At 43.5% G+C, this 19,838-nt stretch overlaps 2 protein-coding genes across 2 annotated transcripts in view; both read left to right on the top strand.

The window, feature by feature from the left end:
- Nucleotides 1-9,114, top strand: part of LOC126523035 (protein regulator of cytokinesis 1-like) — a 28,908-nt gene extending 19,794 nt beyond the window's left edge. The window contains exons 10-11 of the mRNA XM_050171864.3: nucleotides 6,535-6,648; nucleotides 7,625-9,114. Of these exons, the coding sequence (XP_050027821.1) occupies nucleotides 6,535-6,648; nucleotides 7,625-7,756 (246 nt within the window). The 3' untranslated portion in view covers nucleotides 7,757-9,114. The remainder of the gene's footprint in view (nucleotides 1-6,534; nucleotides 6,649-7,624) is intronic.
- A 2,105-nt stretch (nucleotides 9,115-11,219) lies between these two features.
- Nucleotides 11,220-19,838, top strand: part of Orc3 (origin recognition complex subunit 3) — a 35,253-nt gene continuing 26,634 nt past the window's right edge. The window contains exons 1-6 of the mRNA XM_050171521.3: nucleotides 11,220-11,395; nucleotides 11,637-11,762; nucleotides 13,215-13,338; nucleotides 16,821-16,969; nucleotides 17,869-17,955; nucleotides 18,019-18,152. Of these exons, the coding sequence (XP_050027478.1) occupies nucleotides 11,369-11,395; nucleotides 11,637-11,762; nucleotides 13,215-13,338; nucleotides 16,821-16,969; nucleotides 17,869-17,955; nucleotides 18,019-18,152 (647 nt within the window). The 5' untranslated portion in view covers nucleotides 11,220-11,368. The remainder of the gene's footprint in view (nucleotides 11,396-11,636; nucleotides 11,763-13,214; nucleotides 13,339-16,820; nucleotides 16,970-17,868; nucleotides 17,956-18,018; nucleotides 18,153-19,838) is intronic.

Genomic DNA, 19,838 nt, shown 5'->3' with positions numbered 1-19,838 from the left:
CGTTGCGTCGTCCTTAATTTAAGTAGAACCCTTTTCGTAAGCCTCCAAGTTTCTGCCCCGTAGGTGAGTACTGGTAAGACACAGCTATTGTACACTTTTCTCTTGAGGGATAATGGCAACCTGCTGTTCATGATCTGAGAATGCCTGCCAAAAGCACCCCAGCCCATTCTTATTCTTCTGATTATTTCCGTCTCATGATCCGGATCCGCCGTCACTACCTGCCCTAAGTAGATGTATTCCCTTACCACTTCCAGTGCCCCGCTACCTATTGTAAGTTGCTGTTCTCTTCCGAGACTGTTAAACATTACTTTAGTTTTCTGCAGATTAATCTTTAGACCCACTCTTCTGCTTTGCCTCTCCAGGTCAGTGAGCATGCATTGCAATTGTTCCCCTGAGTTACTAAGCAAGGCAATATCATCAGCGAATCGCAAGTTACTAAGGTATTCTCCATTAACTTTTATCCCCAATTCTTCCCAATCCAGGTCTCTGAATACCTCCTGTAAACACGCTGTGAAGAGCATTGGAGAGATCGTATCTCCCTGCCTGACACCTTTCTTTATTGGGATTTTGTTGCTTTCTTTATGGAGGACTACGGTCGCTGTGAAGCCGCTATAGATATCTTTCATTTTTACATACGGCTCGTCTACACCCTGATTCCATAATGCCTCCATGACTGCTGAGGTTTCGACTAAATGAAACGCCTTCTCATAATCAATGAAAGCTATATATAAGGGTTGGTTATATTCCGCACATTTCTCTATCACCTGATTGATAGTGTGAATATGGTCTATTGTTGAGTAGCCTTTACGGAATCCTGCCTGGTCTTTTGCTTGACAGAAGTCTAAGGTGTTCCTGATTCTATTTGCGATTAACTTAGTAAATAGTTTGTAGGCAACTGACAGTAAGCTGATCGGTCTATAATTTTTCAAGTCTTTGGCGTCCCCTTTCTTATGGATTAGGATTATGTTAGCGTTCTTCCAAGATTCCGGTACGCTCGAGGTCATGAGGCATTGTGTATACAGGGTATACGCAATGCCTCATGATGAAAGAGGCCAGAAAGGCAACATGGCAGCATGAACACTACTTTAGTTGTCGCCCTCTCTTTCTACCCCAATCTACTAATGGACAGTCACATGTGTACTCGCAATCTTGGTGACCAGCTCAACACCCGCCGTGATTGCTTAGTGGCTGTGGTGTTCGGCTGCTATGCATGAGGTCGCGGGATTGAATGCCAGCCATGGTGGCCGCATTTTGATGGGGGCAAAACGCGAAAACACCTGTGTACGCAGATTCAGGTGCACATTAAAGAATCCCAGGTGGTCCAAATTATTCCGGAGTCCCCCACTACGGCATGCCTCATAATCGGATTGTAGTTTTACCACGTAAAACCCCATAATTAAATTTTTAACTAGCTCAACATTGAGCTAAATATTTGAGTTTTGAGCGCACAAATGCTACATCCGAAGGTAACAAATAAAATTTTCAGCCTTCTTTGGCATCTTCATATACTGTATGTATAATTATTTTCTTTCATATTTAAAGGACAACTCCGGTGATTTTTCGAGGTCAGCAGATCTGAAGGAAGCATGCAGCACGCAATCAGCAAATTTCAGTAATTTTCTTGAAAACATCAGTCTTGAGAGTTCTCTTTTCCCTCGAACCACTTGCCTTGCCTGCTCCTCAGCTACTGGCCACATTTGTTATGGTGTAAAAGGTGGTATATGCAGAGCATGCTGGGAATGAATGGCAAACAACACAGCCGAGTGAGCAAGTCATTGGTGTAGCCCGGGGGAGGTGGGGTGGGGCTATGGGGGGGTTGAACCTCCCCCCTCTCAGTTCTCTGACCAACACCTCCCCCCCCCTACCTTCCATCCTTTGCCACAGAACAAAGTTTCAGGAGGTGGGCTCCGAAAGAGCAACATGGATAAAAGGGAAAACATGAATGTGAAAGCAAGGTGAGGGATAGTGGCAGTCCGAAGGGTGGGGCGAGGTGTCTGGAGGTGATCCCCTCTCCCATGCACGGAATATTGCGGCCCCACTCATGGCGCCCCTCTACCTGATTCTGGATCGTGTTAACCATAACTGGTGAGGGGGCATCAGTGCTAAAAAGTCTAGATACAGATAAAGATGGGACGAGCGCTAGCATAAAACTTGGGGCATTGTTGCACCCCACCAGGCCTTCGTGTCGTCGAAGAGCTTCTCATTTCTGGTACCTGACTGAATCGTTGATCACTGTGCGCAGAAGAAAAGCATTCCGAAAATAATGCGACTTCCTCGTCTAGGATACGCAGCATAAGCACCCCGCCTGTAAAGAAATTATGAGACTTTCATCGCACAAACCACATGTATGAAAACTACCGAAAACCAAACTACATACGCACAGAAAGTTAAGACACATTACATGACACACATACTAAGCTAGAAGAACTAAGGTTGTTGTAAGTCCAAGAAACAAACAGTTCAAAGTGGCTTGCGGTAGGGTGGACAGGAGACGAGAGGTTTCCGGAGGGAGGTTGCCAGTGTGAGGGGTGATAACGTAGAAGCCGCCTTGATGTCGGACAGTGAGGAAAACATGGCACTTGACCACCGGGGACGACCACTCGGCAGTCAACCTGCATCCGAGCTGCAGTGCACGTTGCAGGAATTGTCAGCCTGACCTGCAGACGACTTGCATGCGAGCCCCAGTACTCAGCGCATATGCGGCCATTAACCAGGTTACAAACGGTGCTCCTCTGAACAGCTGACTGAAGAGACGCCTTGCCCGCGATCCGCAATGCTCGCAGCAAGGGGTTGCACAGCAGGCTCGGCCATGCTCAGAGCTGCAGTACTCGTGCTGGCAAACGCCTTGGCCAAGGGCAATGGTCGGGCAGCAGTTCCACAAATGGCCGCTTTCCCTGGAGCCTTGATCGCCCGCATCCAGCACTTCGGCCTGCTGCATTTTCCGTCAGCTGTTTTCCGTCACCTAGTGTCTTGCCATACGTGGCCCAATCGTGGCATAACGCATTTTCGGAATAACACAGGGCCATCGCTGATTTAGTGAGATCACTCGCATGTGGTGTCCAATGGTGAAAGCACCTGTGTGCACTTCGCCGGCGTTGGCCTCATTTTCTTTCACTCGTCGCACTGCCTCTTCTTTTCTTCTTCTTTTTCTGTCCCTTGTCTCTGGCTTCCATTATGTTAATAAACTTAAGAAGCACTTGCCGTTAGGCTAGCTTATACGTGCTGTTGAAAATGAAAACAGGGCAAAAAATGGGACACAACAGAAAGACCTACAGAATGCTTATTTGCACACAGCAAAACATATCAAGGACAGGGGTGCTGGGCCAGGGAAGCTAAGAAACTACCACAACAAACAAGTGGGAGGGCAGGTAGATGAATGGCCTCGAAGTCCATGCAGAAACAGAAATGTAGGAAAGTCGGCAGCTGCCGTGCAGTTCATCAACCCAGTGAATGTTGAAGAGTGTGACAGTGACTAAAGGAAAATAATGTTAAGAAGAGGAGTGGGGAGTGATAGATACGAGGAGGGGGGGGGGGGACATGCATAAAAGGTGTCAAGAACAAAGTTCGTGGAATATTATGGACATAGGGAGAGCGCCTCATCACTGCCTTATCGCTCAACACCAGACGGCCGTGGCCAGTCGCCTAGCTGAGGCTTTCCTACCCTGTCATAACACTTGCTTCTAGCTGCGGATAGCCCATCCTAACTAAATGTCACAGAAAGTTTCAGAATAGATGGGTGTTAGGAGACACCTTATGTTACTGTGAACTAAAGATGCCGTAATTTTTGCAAAGGCTTCTAAACAGGAAGCAGCCCTGCGGACCCTGCTTCGGACTGTCTGCCTCGTCAATTCCTGAGTGTGATCAAATAACAATGTGCATCGCATGATGACTGCAGTACCATGATCACTAGTTACTTAACACCTCTCCAAACAGGTTGGACAGCAGGTTACCAGAAGTGAGTGAAACTTGCATCATATGATACTATCGAAGTCCTAGCATCAAGCTTCATTCCTGTATATTTAAACCTAGAATAATATTGCACGCCCACAACGCTGAAAACTTGAGCGAGTGATAGGCGACTTGCAAAATAGTGCCCGCCCTCTTCAGTACGTAGCCATGGCTGTAGCTCTCCATAGATGATCTGGCTGTAAAACAACGGTTATCTCCACTGTTACTTCGACCTCAACAAGTCTGACCTGTAAGCAGCACACGCAATGGTGTGTGTCTACATAATGCCAGTCTATCATCATTAAAAGCAGGATTCGGCCTAACAACCCTGGCTTGTTGGCATCGTATCGCTACTATGTACTTATTCCATAGGTTCTTTTACAGCTCACTTCATCATCCACTCTACATCAGTCCTCCTGCATGCATTTCACTCTGCATTGGTCATCCCCTTCAAGTCGCCCGGCCACGTGTGCACACTACCACTCTTGCCTCGTCATTCTTTCCACGCTCAGCCTCGGACTGGAACGGCCTCCGACACCACATGACATTGCCGCTATCATCTGCCTGTCCACGTTTTTGAACTGTATAATTAACATACAGTATTTAACAGCGAGCAAAGTTGTAGCTAAACATCTTTTCCTTGTGTATTTAATTTCTTTTATTTGCTACCCACCCCAATCCTGAGGGCCTTTAAGGTAATAAAGTGAAGTGCTCTGTCTTGTTTTTGTTTGACCTCACTTTTAGTGCTGTTCCGTTTTTCCAAGTCATATACCAGCTAGGTCATCAACACACTATATAAATGCATGAATTCCTAAACAAAATTTCAGTATTTAATATCATCATTTTGAAAATAGCATAGGGATGATAGCATAATTTCATGCAAAGTGGCTGCATGTCTTAGCAATGAAAACTTTTGTCAAAGTTAAGCAAAGTATTGTTTCAGCAATGCAAAAACGTGCATTGTCGTTGTTAAAGCATTCATGTCTGGGAGTGCTAGGAGATTTTCTTTGTGTGGTGTCCTATCTCTCTCTCTGTGTGTGCGTGTGTGTGTGTTGCACTGGCTAACGCTCGCAGGGGTTAGTTCTAGTAGTAATGCATAAATACCCCCAGAAAGTGGATGGGAAAACGGCGCCGTGGTAGCTCAATTGGGAGAGCATCGCTCCCCACCTGCGCCAAGTTGTTTATTTCATCCACTTTCATTTCCATTACGTTATCATTTCTTTAATCCAATTATTAAGTTCAATTAATTTCCCCTGTGTTCTTCGTGACCTTGTTTGTTGGCTTCTTATGATACGATTAATAAAAAACGGGCCCCTTGCTTAACCCCCTTTTTTCTCGTTCATTACATAACGAAGGCGTCGAATCCGGCAACATTGATGCCTTCAGGTAGCATTTGTGGGTTTATTGACCAGTTGCCTTCAAAAAAAAAGGAAAAAAATTGCTACTCATCATGCCTGCGGCAGAAAGATGTTCCACATCCGCCGCCAAGGTTTGTGAGTGGTGGCGGTGACCAATACTCCCAGGGTTCGTTCCAGAAGTAACACAAATACCCCACAAAGTGGATGGGAAAACGGCGCTGCAGTAGCTCATTTGGTAGAGCATCGCACACATAATGCGAAGACTTGGGATCGTTTCCCACCTGCGGCAAGTTGTTTTTTCATCCACTTGTACTTATTCATTGAATTAAAGAAATGATAAATTAGTGGAAATTAATTTCCCCTTTGTTGTTTTTGGTGTCTGTTTGTTGGCTTCTTATGATTGATGTGTGCATGTGCAAAAGAGTGCTAGGAGTGGTAGTCCCCCCTCCCCCTTCCCAAGATAAATTTCTGGCTACACCACTGGCCTGTGAAGCAGAAGAGAGGCTCAGCCTTTCTGTACAGATGTGGGAGCGGCCTGCTACATGCTGACCCGTGTTCCAAAGGACCAGAATAAAGATTTACCGTACCATACACCACTGGAGCTAGTGATCATGAGCTAGTCTTTGGATTGAGAAGTTGCTGTCATGAAAAGTTACATTCTGTGTGCACGGGCAAGAGATGGGCGGAAAGGGGTGTTGTGTTGTTGGTTCCATGAACTTCAGCCCTCGCCAACAGCACGCACACAGTTTGAGCTGACGTTGACAGCGTTCAGCCGAGCTTAAGCCTATCGCAGTCATAGAGTCCATGCGTCTTCTACTAGCGGACCTGAGCAAATGATCCGAGGTTAATTTAAGCCATTACGATGAAGAAGAATGCTTTCGTATTTCAGTTCTGCCCATACAGAGTTGAAATAAACTCTTGTTCATTTCGTACAGCGTACACACAAAAAGCTAGAAGCAACGACACTGTGCGCTATCATTGGTGCGCTGCTGTTCTCAAAGGCTGCCACTCGCGCTCACTGGCACTTCCCTAAATGAAATGCAATTACTGCATGGGCATATTTTTTTCTTTACGTATTAATGCAATAGCGCTAAGGGTAGTCTAGAGGGACTGTACTATACTTCCACAGTGTGGAAGTATAGTTAAAGTTCACTTGGTTGAAGGGAAGCGCATATAATTGCAATCCTGAAAGCCCACCTCTTTTTTCTTTTTTTTTTCATTCCTCTAGAAAAAAGCCGCCGCTAGTCGCCAACTACTGCAGACAGAACCGGGTCCTTCATCTGGCCAACATTGCCCGACTGTTGCCTTGGCGTCTGGCTCGAGCTCAATGGACAGCTTCACGGTGAGTGTCTGAAGCGTGAAAATTTTCACTGACCCAGAAAATTATGAATAATACTCTCGGTGGCCTTGTATAATGTACTTTTGTGGTCTGTTAATTTATATAAATATCAAACCTCTGTGCGTCGGTGTGCATAGAGTGCATGTGCCCGGATTCATTGCAGTGTGTTAGTCATGTGCATCTTAAGTTCTTTGAACATCTTAGAATCCACACTTTTAAGAACATTCATTTGCACTCGCCTTTTCATGTTAAAAATTTTGGACAAGCTTTGCAATGCCCACCACTGCGAATGATGTGTTACCAAAAATATGGTCTTATTCTCTTCTGGTCACTGTGTTTGAGAATTCCTGGATGCCTTTCCTAAAGCATTAGGTGCACCAGCAGCGTAAATTGAAATGCAGACAGAACAAATGATTGTCACACTTGTACGTATTATGTCAGAAAGTTATGTGCGAGCACTCCGTAGCCAGTTTCTGAGCATAGTGCAGTTTGTGAATGTACAGATGGAGGACAAAACTTTGCATTCTGGCATGTGCTTGCAAATGCTGCATTCTTGCTCTTTCTGACAAAGAAATTTCCTGATATTGCATATGAACAAACACAAGAGCAATAAAAATACTCATGTGCAAAATCGAGTCTTGACAACAGACACTTGCTTCGTCAGAGAGTGCAAGAATGTATTTTCGGCAAGCACTCCTAGGTCCTACAAATCTTTATTAACGATAGTGTGCTTCTGAGTCTGAATTGTTATAAGTGCAGCTGAAACTAGAAACGGGGCAAGGCATACAAGGCGTTTTTGATTTGTTCACTTTTTAATTTGTGCTAAGAGAACCATGTAAAACAGCGGTACCCTTTATCCTCTGCTCGTGTTTTGCTCCTGTTAATTGGTCATACGTTCTGCTGCAAAGCAGCAGCATAAATGATATGAAGTTCCGCCTCATTCTTTGTTCTCGTGATATTACTTTTGCTTGCCTTCCAGGCATTCCTGGCGAGTGCTTCCAACAAGCCAATCACAAGCACTGTCCTTGCTGAGACGCCGAAATCGACGCCGCAAGGACCTGCACAACAGCTCGACTGCACAGATCTTGCACCTTTAGAAGAGAAACAATGATTGACGTCATGATTTGACGGGCAGTTGTATCTAAAGTTTTTAATATGAATTATGTGAAAAAGCTGTAGATGCGTGTAAAATTTATGTGCATATTTGTGAACATGAGATGCATTTTTGTATATCTTGTGCAGGTCTAATTTTATGCTCTCTGTTTTTGTTATTATATTGTGGAATAACTTAAGTCATTTTGATAAGAGTATCATTGGCTTCTGTGCAATTTAAGAAAGCTAATATGACCAAAATGTTAATGTTCCATTGTACCCTAGGACAAGATTTGCAAAACTTCGAAGTGGATGCACAGAAGTGTTTCTTCTGGAAGTCTAGCAAGTCACATTCAACATCTTCAGGATATTTTAATGCAACATACTTTCATAAATTTTTATCCTAGGACCCATTATGCTTTGCCTTTTTATTTTTTCCACTGGCAGTATGTTTTTTTTAATGTACAGTATACTACTACACAAAATAAAACCAATAATGTTGTGATCAATATTATGCAGCCTGGAATATATTGCAGAATTCATGATTAACATTGTACTGACAACTACATGCAGTGTACTGCCAAGCACAAATTTTAGAGCATGGGATCTACAAAAAAAAAAAAAAAATTAATTGAAAAATTATGCAGTCAATCCATCCACCCTGCAATTCAAAGCTGGACTGCATACTTCCCTGTGCCTCAAATAATGCATCCCTTATTCCAGGCTGTGTTTTAAAAAAACATTGCTTTTGTGATTACCATGCAGTGCAAGCTTTTTCCATCCAGTGTACAACGGCAGGACACTACATAGTGATGGAAGTAACTCTCATGCTTTAACCAAGCCTTTTCTCCCAGTAAGAGTAACTGTTCTGGCATTGTAGAATGGTAATTTATTATTTTGCTCTAGTTAACTGTATTTAGTAAATTTACTCTATTTTTTTCATCAGTCTTCCTTTAATAGGCAAAAGTGTGCTCTTGATGTTTTAGTAATTTATGCTTGCCACTCGTATATGCTGACTATGCTAAGGAGCCTATCTATTTGATGTGACATCACATTTGCCTGATTCCTGTACATATTTGTATTTGTGCATTTCTCTCCCATGTACCATATTACCCTTGGATGCTGTCTTCTCCCAGTCAAAACCAAATTTGGAAAAATAGGTTTGGCAAACTTCTTTTTTCCCCTCTCTTCAGTTTAAGATGAATGCAACACTACCGGCTAAAACGCGGATAAGCTGTTCTTCAAAAGCAGACATGCTGAGATTTTCCACATCTGGTCTGCTTCATACAGATTAAAGTCGTCACTCAAAATTGCTGTCAGAGGACTTCTGTACGAAATGATTGATCTGAAAATAATAAAAAGAAAAATTCATTTTCATTGTTTATGCTGTTGTCTCTAGATGCATACATAGTAGCAACTTTAAACAGCCTGTAAAGCACTACAGAACAGTTGTATAAAAATTGAGAAAAAAAATAACATTCCGTGAGCTCGTGAACAGTTCAGTGGATCGGTAGTCTCAATGAGCAGCACTGTAGGTAATCGGAAAGTCTTGATAAGCACACCTATGCCCTATGGTAGAGTGCGAGCACATATGAAAGCTTCCTAAGGTAATGCCTTTCATCTTCATTTCACATATTGCTGTTTGCTTTTTTTATCATATAGTTAGAATAATAAGGGGAGATAAAAAAAAAACTCATAAATAGTTCAACTAGCTTGTATCCCTAGAAAAAAAAAAGGCCTCCATTTTCTTTTAATGTGTAAGCATTACAGGGCTACTTCACTTGGACATCGGTCTGTAATGCATGACGCGATGTGCTCCATAAGTATCCGTGGGATCCTATGGGGTATATATATATATATATATATATATATATATATACATACATATATATGAAATATGACAGGGGGTGCTGATGCAGAAGCAAAAAAAAATTCCTTTAATCAACTGACGTTTCTGACGAAGGCTGGGCCCGCGGCCGATATGTCAGATTATTAAAAACATGATTTTCTCTTCTGTGTCAACACCCCTTTTCGTACTTCCAGGATCCGGCGACATCTTGCCTTCGAATATATATATACACACATACACACGACCGCATGCATTCAGGTACTTCAGAGACGTGTGTGTGCTAGATGAGCGACTGGAAAGAATGCTTATGGACTATCTGATATCTCCCACTAGGAAATTTCCGCAGTAATTTTAGAGTGAAGCTCTTAATAGCTCGTTTCTGTGTCGAGCGTCGGCGGCTTAACCGGGAGAACGAGCGCGGCGAAGAATGAAAGTGAACACAGAGCGCAGCGGTAGATGACAAAGGCCACAGCAAAGGGAGGAGGAGGAAAGCGTAGGAGCAGAGGAGGGTGCAGTGGAACCGTGAGGCAGCAAGTGGAGGCAGCAAGTCGCGGGGCGCGGTAGTGGTGAACTTAGCGTTACAAGTTGGCGGTTGGACGTAATTACATTTATTCAATCGTGTTTTTACTGGTTGTAACAACGTGTCATTATTTCGCATTATTGGCGGCGCCTCCAGGACACCAAAACAGCAACGGGGACCTGAAAGCTAGAACCCAGACTGGTCCCTTGATTGGGGCTCGCTGTCCGCTGTCGCGGGCAGCCAATATTCTTTTTTTTTTTTTTTTTTTTTTTTTTTTTTTTGCGTACACTCTCTGGCACGCTTCGGCCTCCGCGGCCCCAACCCACGGGCCGCCGTGCTTCCTGCTTTGATCCCCCCCGCTGCCCCTTGGGTGCCCTGGAGATCCTGCGCCGCCTGCTTTATTATAACCTCAGGTGCTCCCCCGAGGCCTCCGTTGCCGGTTACACGTGCCCTCCAGGAGCAGTGCTTGTGAAAAAATCTGATCTATCGTCGCGACGAAAAAAAGCGACCCGCGACTTATACAACACCAATAAGAACCTTGCCCCTTCAGACACAGCGATCACCAAATGGGGCGTCCGTGCACAGTGTCTCACAGCGCGGGCGGCTAGCGGCGGAGCGTAAACAAACTCGACCGCACTCCGCAATGCCGGCATGACTACATAAAATAACGCGTACAACACGTTTTTTCTCTCACGCCCGCTCTTACTCGCGCCTGCGCACAAACGGCTGGCGATCCCACAAGTGAACGTCTTGTCATAAATACCACTATGTCTTTGAGTGTATGGGTCACCTCGATAGACGATCCGCGCTTATCAGTTGAAGCACGTGGTGCAAGGTTGCGTGGTGCCAGCTGGCCAACGAGTGGCTCACGTTCTGTCGGCAGCACGCACAGAATAAAAGTATGTTTCGGCCAAGCTTCGGCCCTGACTGATGTATATCTTTAGCCCTGCAGCAAGTAATGGGTAGAAATGCTCGCAACAGTGCTGCCAATGTTGTAGAAATTAAAGTCACAGATGGTTAAGTCCCTATGTATACAGCTACAATACAGCTGCTTTTAAATGACCCGCTGCCATACTTTCCCGTCATGCTCATGACTGTTTTCAGAATCGCAGCCGATCCAAGCCAAGCTTACCAACCGAGCCCGCACGTTTTGGAACTGGCGCGCTTTATTTCAGGCGCACTCCGGGAACATGTCATTTGCCTGAGTCTTTCTTTCTTCCGTGGTTTACTTTACAGTATAGCCTGACATAACTGTACTTGCAATGGAGGAGCTGAAGAGCATATCGCAAGTAAGATTGTGATCGGAATTGACTTGTTCTTCCGCGCTTGTCTTTCGTGTTTAGGATCCCCGCTCTCGCTTCTCTATCAGCCTCTTTTCCTTGCTGTCCTGTTTCATACCGTAGTGTTGCTCAGGTGTCCGCTTCATGGCGAGACAGCCTCGACACATGCGCTAACTTCTTGCATTCTTCCTTTTTTTTTTTGACTGCCAAACCAAACCGATACCTAAATTCTTATATGTTGGACTTACAGGCGTGTTTTGTTTCGTTGCCTCGGAAAACAAAACCAAACAAGCTTGTGCGATCTACGGAACAGGAAATTGGTCGCAGGTACACAATATTCCGGGAGACCTGGGCATTCTTGGAAAGTGAAGTGCTGGTAAGAGCGACAATCTGTTCAGTCTTGTCCGTACCTCTCTCTTTTATTTCAAGTTTAATAATTGTTGCTGTGGCTTTGAACGCCCAAATCAGCTGAAAGGCTGTTGTGCTGCCTTTCAATTGCACTTTAATGATAATTTTAGTGGAAGCTTCTAAAAGAAACAAGCCAGTTTTCATCAGGGCTGTTGAAAAAGAACTTGCGCAACGCAATGCTCATTCTCCACAGTTAGTCAAAACACTAACAACGTAGGATGTCCTAAGTGGGATGGCCTCTCCTTAATGCTATACCGTGCTACCTGAGACCCGAACACACACGAGTAGCAGGTTAAAGATACAACTTCACTGATACACTGCGGATTAACTTCACCAGCAAACCTATTTGCTGGCTGTCAGCTTCTTGTCATGTGTAATCAAATATAAGGCTTGAATGATCTCACAGCATAGTTTTATTAACGCTCTGTCTACATAGTAAAAAAAAGTGCGAATTATTGATTAGAAATAAAAAGATTGAAGCATAAATAGTGTGACCAGTGACATGGTATGGGTATCACATTTTGTATCTTGCTGTTTCTGTGTTTTTGTAAATGTTAGTATGTGCATGTGGGGACAAACTGTTGCACCCACTGGCGATGCAAGCACCTAGTGTCGAGACACGACATTGCGCATGGGCCTGTAAATACAGCCATTTTTTGCCAGCGCGTAATCAGAAACGTTATGATAGCAGAAGGTTATGCTAGAAAAGTGGTGTATGTTTCAGTTAGTAGAGGGCGCAGTGCATTCTCGCGCATCACACCAGTTGAAACAGACACTGCTTTCATATAAGCTACTGCTATCATAGCGTTCCGACAGCACGCTGTCATAAAAATGGCTGTATTGGCAGGCACGTGAGCATTGAAAGTATGCGCATGCAGAACGCCATGCCGCGACACCTGGCGTTTGCTATGTAAGAAAGCACAAGAATGCAATTTGACATGTGCTCACAGATCCTATGCTATTTAGTCCTTGCCTGAACATTGCTCCCTGGTTTCGTGCCAAATACAGATGTTCTTGTCTGATCACCTCAGTTAAGCAGCACCAGGCTCGGTTGGTTTTTGTGGGGGACTCCACATAGAAGCACCTAGCATCTGACAGCTTCTGTTCTGCCATAGAATCTGCCTTGAGTATGTCAGTTGCAGTATCCATTGGAGCACATTCTTTAGTGACCAGATCATGATTTAACAAAAGGGAAGGAAAGGCCAAAATCTGAGATTAGCTGTAAATATTTACTGTCATTCCTCACTGTGAAAGTCCAAAGCAGAACCATATAGCATGTGAATATTAAACAAACTAAAAAGAAAACAATTGGGCAAGCCTGATTCTGAGGACTGCTAGTCTTGGTTTGAAGTTAGTTTTCTGTGCTTTTCTTCCATTGAGCTGAGCACGCTGGTAACACTGCCCATCATCTTTTTCACAGAGGTGCCAGGCAGAGGCACACACTGATGTTCTCAACAATGTAATGTCATTTGTTCAGTCGCATAATCCTGCCTTGACTGAGGCATCGCAGAGACTGGATATACCTGTTGCAGCCCTCATGATGGGTATGTGCTTTTTGTGATAATAATACTTTACATCAGTAATACTACCACCTTATTTGCATAAATTGTTGTCATCCATGCTTACAAAGGCTGCAGAAGGCGTCACTTACACCTTTACAGCTTGCAGGCTCAACACGAGGTCTAGTACATCTGTCAAAGCACTTCCCACTGCCTGTCTCTTTCAGTTGCCAATCGTCAGCTGAAAGTTCTATCCACTTGTAATTATATTAATCACAAAATTCGAAAATTTCCTAGTAATAACTTTTTATTTCAACCAGATTGATTTTTATAGAAGTTGAATGTTCCGTATAGTCCATAAAAAGAAAAGCAAAAAAAATATTAACATTGCTCTACCTGTTCAGCATTATAACTTATGATAAATGGACAGTACAGTATACCATTTGGAGAAATAATGCTTATGCTTGCACGAGATACGTGGCAACCAGAAATTGCGACTGCCAGTGATTGTCAGCAGTAGTAATAGAACTCCTTGAAAGAAAATGGATGGTAGCAAAAGAAATGGCTTGCAAGGTTTTTTCATCGTACCGGCGATTGATAGAAGTAAATTTTTAATACCAGGATGACCTTTCACATTCACGTGGCATCTTACTTTAATTGACCACTTATATGAGAGGGTACATGCTAACAGTGGATGTTAAATTTTTCTCTTGTCTGACAACTTGCTTGAAATTTCGCATAGCATGCCTGTGATATATATTACCTTCTCTGGAATGGCCCGACTTTCTTGCTAAGTGTTCCGCATTACACTGAATTCCAAATAAATAAATTCCTTTTCTTGTATTACTGTCTTTCTGCTTTCTGTCCTTTTAATATATTTTGTTCTGTAATTCTGGTCAGAACAGCCTGTCATACTTTATCGGCATCAGCTGCATTCAATACGCTGAGAGTCCACTGCAATTAAAGTTTCACATGCTAAAGATTAAAAAAAAGAACTTTTTTCTCTGATATATATTTTGTCCTTTATTGTTGACCACTAAGTTTTGATTGTTACAGTCCATTACAAATTGGTTGTAAAGCTACACATGACAAAAAAAAAAAACTTTATTGTGTTTTTTTGTGAAAAATTGATTGCCTGCATTTTGAGCTATCAGTTGCCTGTGTATTTGCTAGCGTTAAACAGGTTATATACTGCCATAGGCATGCATAGCATTTTGTTTGTTGTTGGTGCTGAATAGCTCCACTTTTGACTCTGTTCATTGGATGGTGCTCACTGTTGTCTATGTGTTGAACTGTTGTCTGATGTTCTGTGCAAGTACGCATTTGTGCTTATTGTTTCTCATTCTTTCATCCCTTATCATGCATTAAATCTGCAGTGCCATGCCAAGCCTCTTGCTTGGCTAACCTCTCCAGTTATTATAAAACATTATTTCATTGGCATGTGCATATTGTCATACTTACTGTTTGATTACGTTGTCCTCCTGATATGTGTTTGGAATATGCATGTTGTGTGTACAATGGGTAGGCTACATAGTGCAAATAATAGGACAAGAAGTGTTCAAGAGGATATTGTCGGAGGCTAGTGGACTGGCATAACGCAGTGCCTACTTTCTGAGCAGTTTCGCTCAAAAGACCCGATATGCAAAATAGCTTATCTTTTTGTACCCTGCTGTATAGTTCAACACAATCAAAGTTCTGCATGCTCATGTGATGCTAAGCTCTGAAGTGGTCATAAACTTTGTGTACTTGCACCATGGCATTATGTAGCTCTATGGCAATCGTCATTGATGGTTTTTGTTGTGGTTTTTGTTTAAAGTGCTTGTGTTGACCAATAGCAATGTTAGATGGGCAAATGCATAAGAGCTCTTGTTCATACATAACAATGCATTATCGGTTAATGCGGCACGAGCTCTTGTGCGTGGCACAAGACTTCAGAAGTTTCTAACTCTTGCTTTCTTTTACCTTGTTGTTTGGTAGATATTTACCTATGCATGATGTGATATCTACCAAAGGGCACCTCGCCAGGCCCTATTGCAAATTTTACTTCTACCCTGGAAGTTCTAAAACATGGTCTAGAGATGTTTTACTGAAATAGTTTTCTTGATCGCTTCGTTATTGGAGGAGATCAAAGAAATTGAAAGGCACGTTACTAACCGCCATGAGGTGAGCGTGGTTTACAACAGAGACACACTCTCTCTCTGCCTCCAGTAGTGTCCGCAAGCGACGTTCCTTCCCCTACTTCTCCCATACCAGAGCCGAGGGACCACATTAGGTTCATAAGATGAGCCCTGCTACCTTGTTCTTTTTCTTCACATTCAGCACATTGTTGGGCACAATTGTCCAATTTCTGGAGTAACTTGCCATGGTGAGTGACATTGCTAGGACTGGTTTTAGAAGCACCACGGCATTTGTGCGTGTTACTTTGACTCTCTTACTGGGAACGTGCCTTTCTTGAGAGGGAGGACACACCACATATGGTTTGAAATTTCAGCTGTTCTCCTGGGTGCACACAGCACTGTAATGCTTTGCAGATACGATCATTAGTGCGTGAAGTAAGCTACGCACGTCCATTCAAAATGGCCAAACCTTGTGAAGGGCCCTTTAAGTTCATAAAGCCCAAACACCACATCACACACACAAAAAAATTGCGACAGCTTCTTCACCTTTTCCTTCTTTGGTCATAGAGTGTAAATTTGAACAAAAAGAAGATTGCATGGCACTGAAATAAATATAATTATTCGAATAATTAGTACCGTTATTACTATTTCATTTGCAGAACTGTCCATGACTGAAAAATTATATAGACGTTTCATTTCATGAACTCTGATTATGTGCAAGCATATGGGTGTTGTTCTGGCTTTGCAATCTTGCCCGACAGACCTGCACTGTTGCAAGCCACCTAGCATTTTCTTCAGGAGTCTCCTGGGCGCACCTAGCCCACGTCTTTTGGTAGTCTTGTTCGACTCGCGCTCGGCCTGGCGCCGCTTGCGTTGCTGCTTCGTTCTTATGGCTCAGCGCTTGGCCTCTCAATCACCAGACGAACCCAGTACATCCAAGGCGCACACTGAGTTCATAGCAACTGATAGAGGAGGTGAACTCAGTGCACCTCGTTCTATCCTCTTACTCTGCGATGCTCTGCCTCCTTCCTCCTCTGCCGTACGCTCCTCCATAAGTTCCCTGGCGCATGCTCCTTCTCTCTACCTCCAGGCACCCTCCTTCTCCAACGTTCACTTCCCTCTCCCAGCTCGGCAGCCTCTGGCTTAATCTCGCCAATTTCACAGACTGGGCATGTACACTTGTGCATAAATCACTCCACCTTATGAAAAATGCTATAATGGGCTTTCTGTTAAGTTATTCTTGCCTAAGTCAGAATTTTGATATATCAAAGTCAGCATAGCAAAAAGATACGTTGGGCTTTGGGGGGTAGCTAATGAATTTTCATCTTCCATTTTGGGATTTGGAACCCTTTGTACATCTTTGTGATTATCAATGACAAGACAAGCACTCCAACTCTCTCACAAATCCAGGTGTCAACATGTCTGACCACAATGCTGTCTTCGATCTTCTGGCGACGAAGCTGCACACATCTGTTACTCAGATGGTTGCTAGGCTACATGCAAAGGATTGCAATTCCATTGCTGCTATGATACAGAAAGTCGTCATGGACATTATGCAGGTAGTTTGACTGACTTGAAGCATTAGTTCAACTTCTCATTGCTCAGAATGCACTACAGTAAAGCTTCACTTGACAAAGCGCGACATTAGAGTGCTTTAATTTGTCTGTAAACATACTGCACTTCACAGAATGCTGAGTTATCCAGAACATTTGCAGGAGTGGCCATGTTGGCACCATCTTGTGACCATAGAGGACACAGTGCTATCATTGAAGGGAGCAACCATATTCTAGTTAGCTGCTGGCATAAACAGTCAGAAGGGACATAATGATGTCCCTTTCTTATAATATTTCCTTCAACGAGAACACCCATGTAAGAAAATATCTTGTAACATGTTGGGGTTGGACATAGCATCACAAGAGACCACTACCAGCATTGCTGCTGCCATCCATGACACTGGCAACATGGTATTCCCTAACTGTAATATGTTTACAGACAAGCTAAAACCATCTATTAAAGGAACATTCATACTGACTGCAAGTAATAGACTTTTGTGTGTTGCAGTGTTAAAGAGTTGATGCTTAGGAGCGACATGCCGTGTACAATAAGAATCATTATACAAGGGCTCATTACGTGCATTCAATATGTAATCGTTGTTTTTTCATTGAAATCAAGAAAGCATGAGGGGATAATCTGATAAAAGAGCTACTGGGCAAGTATTTGAGTGAAATATGAGGTGACATATTGGAAGTAATTGTTGCTTGTGTACAAATTAGGTGTTCTCTTTCATATTGATGCGACCTGTACTTGTAGGTAGCATGCACTTGTAATATGTTGCATTTAAATTGACATCAGCAGAGAAAAATAGTGTTCTTCTGTCATTGATTTTTGTACACATCAACATGGTGTTACTTGCAAGGGATCATGCCACCAAGTAAGGCATAATGTTTGTTGTACTCAGAGATCTGGATCTGAAGATGCCGAAGTCAAGAGAAATGCATGTACGATGTCCATGCTGGCAGAATGGCATGAATCAGCAGTGGTTAAGGTAAGTTGCTGAGTGAGGTGTATTGTGTAGATGGATTCCTTGAAAAACCGGTCCCACTGTCAGATTCCAGGCTCACCATCCAAGCGACAGAAGAAAAGCGTCTGTGGAATTCGCAAGGAAGACCCTATTATTGTCATACTAGAAGACTTAGAAGGATTTAAGGTTTCGGCCTTGCAAGATTTCATACTGATTTGCAGGTAATGTTTCTTGCATTCACTAGGAGGGATGGGGCCATTTGTCGGGTAGTGTGCTTGAGGAAACCGTGGGACGGGGGTTCCATTCCATGCAGCACCGAATAAATTTTTTATGCAAAAGACCCAAATGGCTCATTGAGCAAAACATCTGGCGTCACGCGTCTGTAGCAGTGAAATAACACCTAAATTCCCATTGGCTACAACGCTACAGCACGAGCGTGCCTTAACGGAGCAGAGTGGGTGAAAGGGAATACTTGCTGTGGCAGTAGCATGCCAGGTGTTGCGTGAGGGGCAAGGGCATTGCCACAACACCAAGTCACTCTTGCGTTCGGAAGCCTGTGTTATCCGCGCATTCCTTGTTCGTGCAAGCTCTCACCCACGTTCTAACTGTGCCTTGGTAAAGCCAAATCAAAATGTGCCAAGCGTCTCAATGCACTCGCTTGCCCACGAGTTCCTAACTCAGACCCCTCAGCAGCGTTCAATTGGGCATTAATGCTTTCGCATTCGCAACTTGTAAGAAATGCTTAGGTGTCCTTGGATTTTTCTTTTTATACCTAGGAGGGAGCGTCACATGACTGTGTGGAAGCCCAGTCATATAATTTACAGGATGGTTAATGTTAAAAGAAACCTCACCACACGATAGGTAAGCAGCAACATCTAGCCACCTCGCATGTTGCTGTAGGGGACCGAGACCATGGCACGATACGATCATGATGCAAGCATCCCTGATCGCTATCACAAAAACAAGTACTGCCAGGTGCAGGGCCCTTTAGCCTAGAGTCAGCGTGCCACCGATCCCTCGAAGGAAAGGGAGAAAAGGGGATGGGCACTGTCAGTAGAGGTTGGCTTGCCAAGGCTAGCTTTATGATGTCATGCTTCCTAATAATGTTTTTCTTACTCTGTGTCTCAATTTCTCTCTATACTGCCTAGAATGAGTTCTCTGGTGTTCTGTCACCTTGTAAGCAGAAAATGCATCTCCTAAATGTCTGTCTCTAGTTGCCAGAAGAGCACTGCAAGAGTTATGTTGCTTGTGAAAACCCAACTGCAGAGGAGTGTTTTAGGTGCAGTATAGTGGGAATGTAGATTGCTGTGTGTTGTTAGGAAAGTTAGAGACAGCAATGGCAAACATTGCATTAATTTGTTCCAAATGGGCCAGTTTGTCAGGACTTGCAAACGGCACCAAAGAATTCTAAAGACAAACAGGAAGACATCAACATGCCTTATGTTCGACACAAAGGAAATCAAGGCATATTGAAAAAGGACACTAAGAGAAAAATGATTTCACCTGGATTAGTAAATTACCAAACAGTAACCACAATACAATAACCAGAAATGTCACTATTATCATGAGAAGACACTTGGTAAGCCAGAAAAGGTGCAAAAATGAAAGATGAGCGGCACCGCCGCGTTAAGTTCTCACGCCAGCTCACCGCGATGTCATGGATTTTGATGACGTCTGCTAGGGCCTAGTTATTTCTTTATCTGTAAAAATGGACTACATTGCATTTACAAAGAACAAAGGGCGAAGCATGGCAGGTTTCTGGAAATTTTACTGTGTCAATGCGGACGAAATACGGAAAAATACTTGTGAAATCCGTGTTGTCACACTGACCTACTGGCATAGGGTTATGGTGCAAAATTTAGTAGAAAATGGAAATTTGATATTAATTTTCTTTTGTCATTTCTCAT

This window comes from Dermacentor andersoni, chromosome 6 (genome assembly GCF_023375885.2).
Source record: "Dermacentor andersoni chromosome 6, qqDerAnde1_hic_scaffold, whole genome shotgun sequence".
In the NCBI taxonomy this organism is placed as follows: domain Eukaryota; kingdom Metazoa; phylum Arthropoda; class Arachnida; order Ixodida; family Ixodidae; genus Dermacentor; species Dermacentor andersoni.
This window is presented reverse-complemented; position numbering and strand designations above follow the sequence as displayed.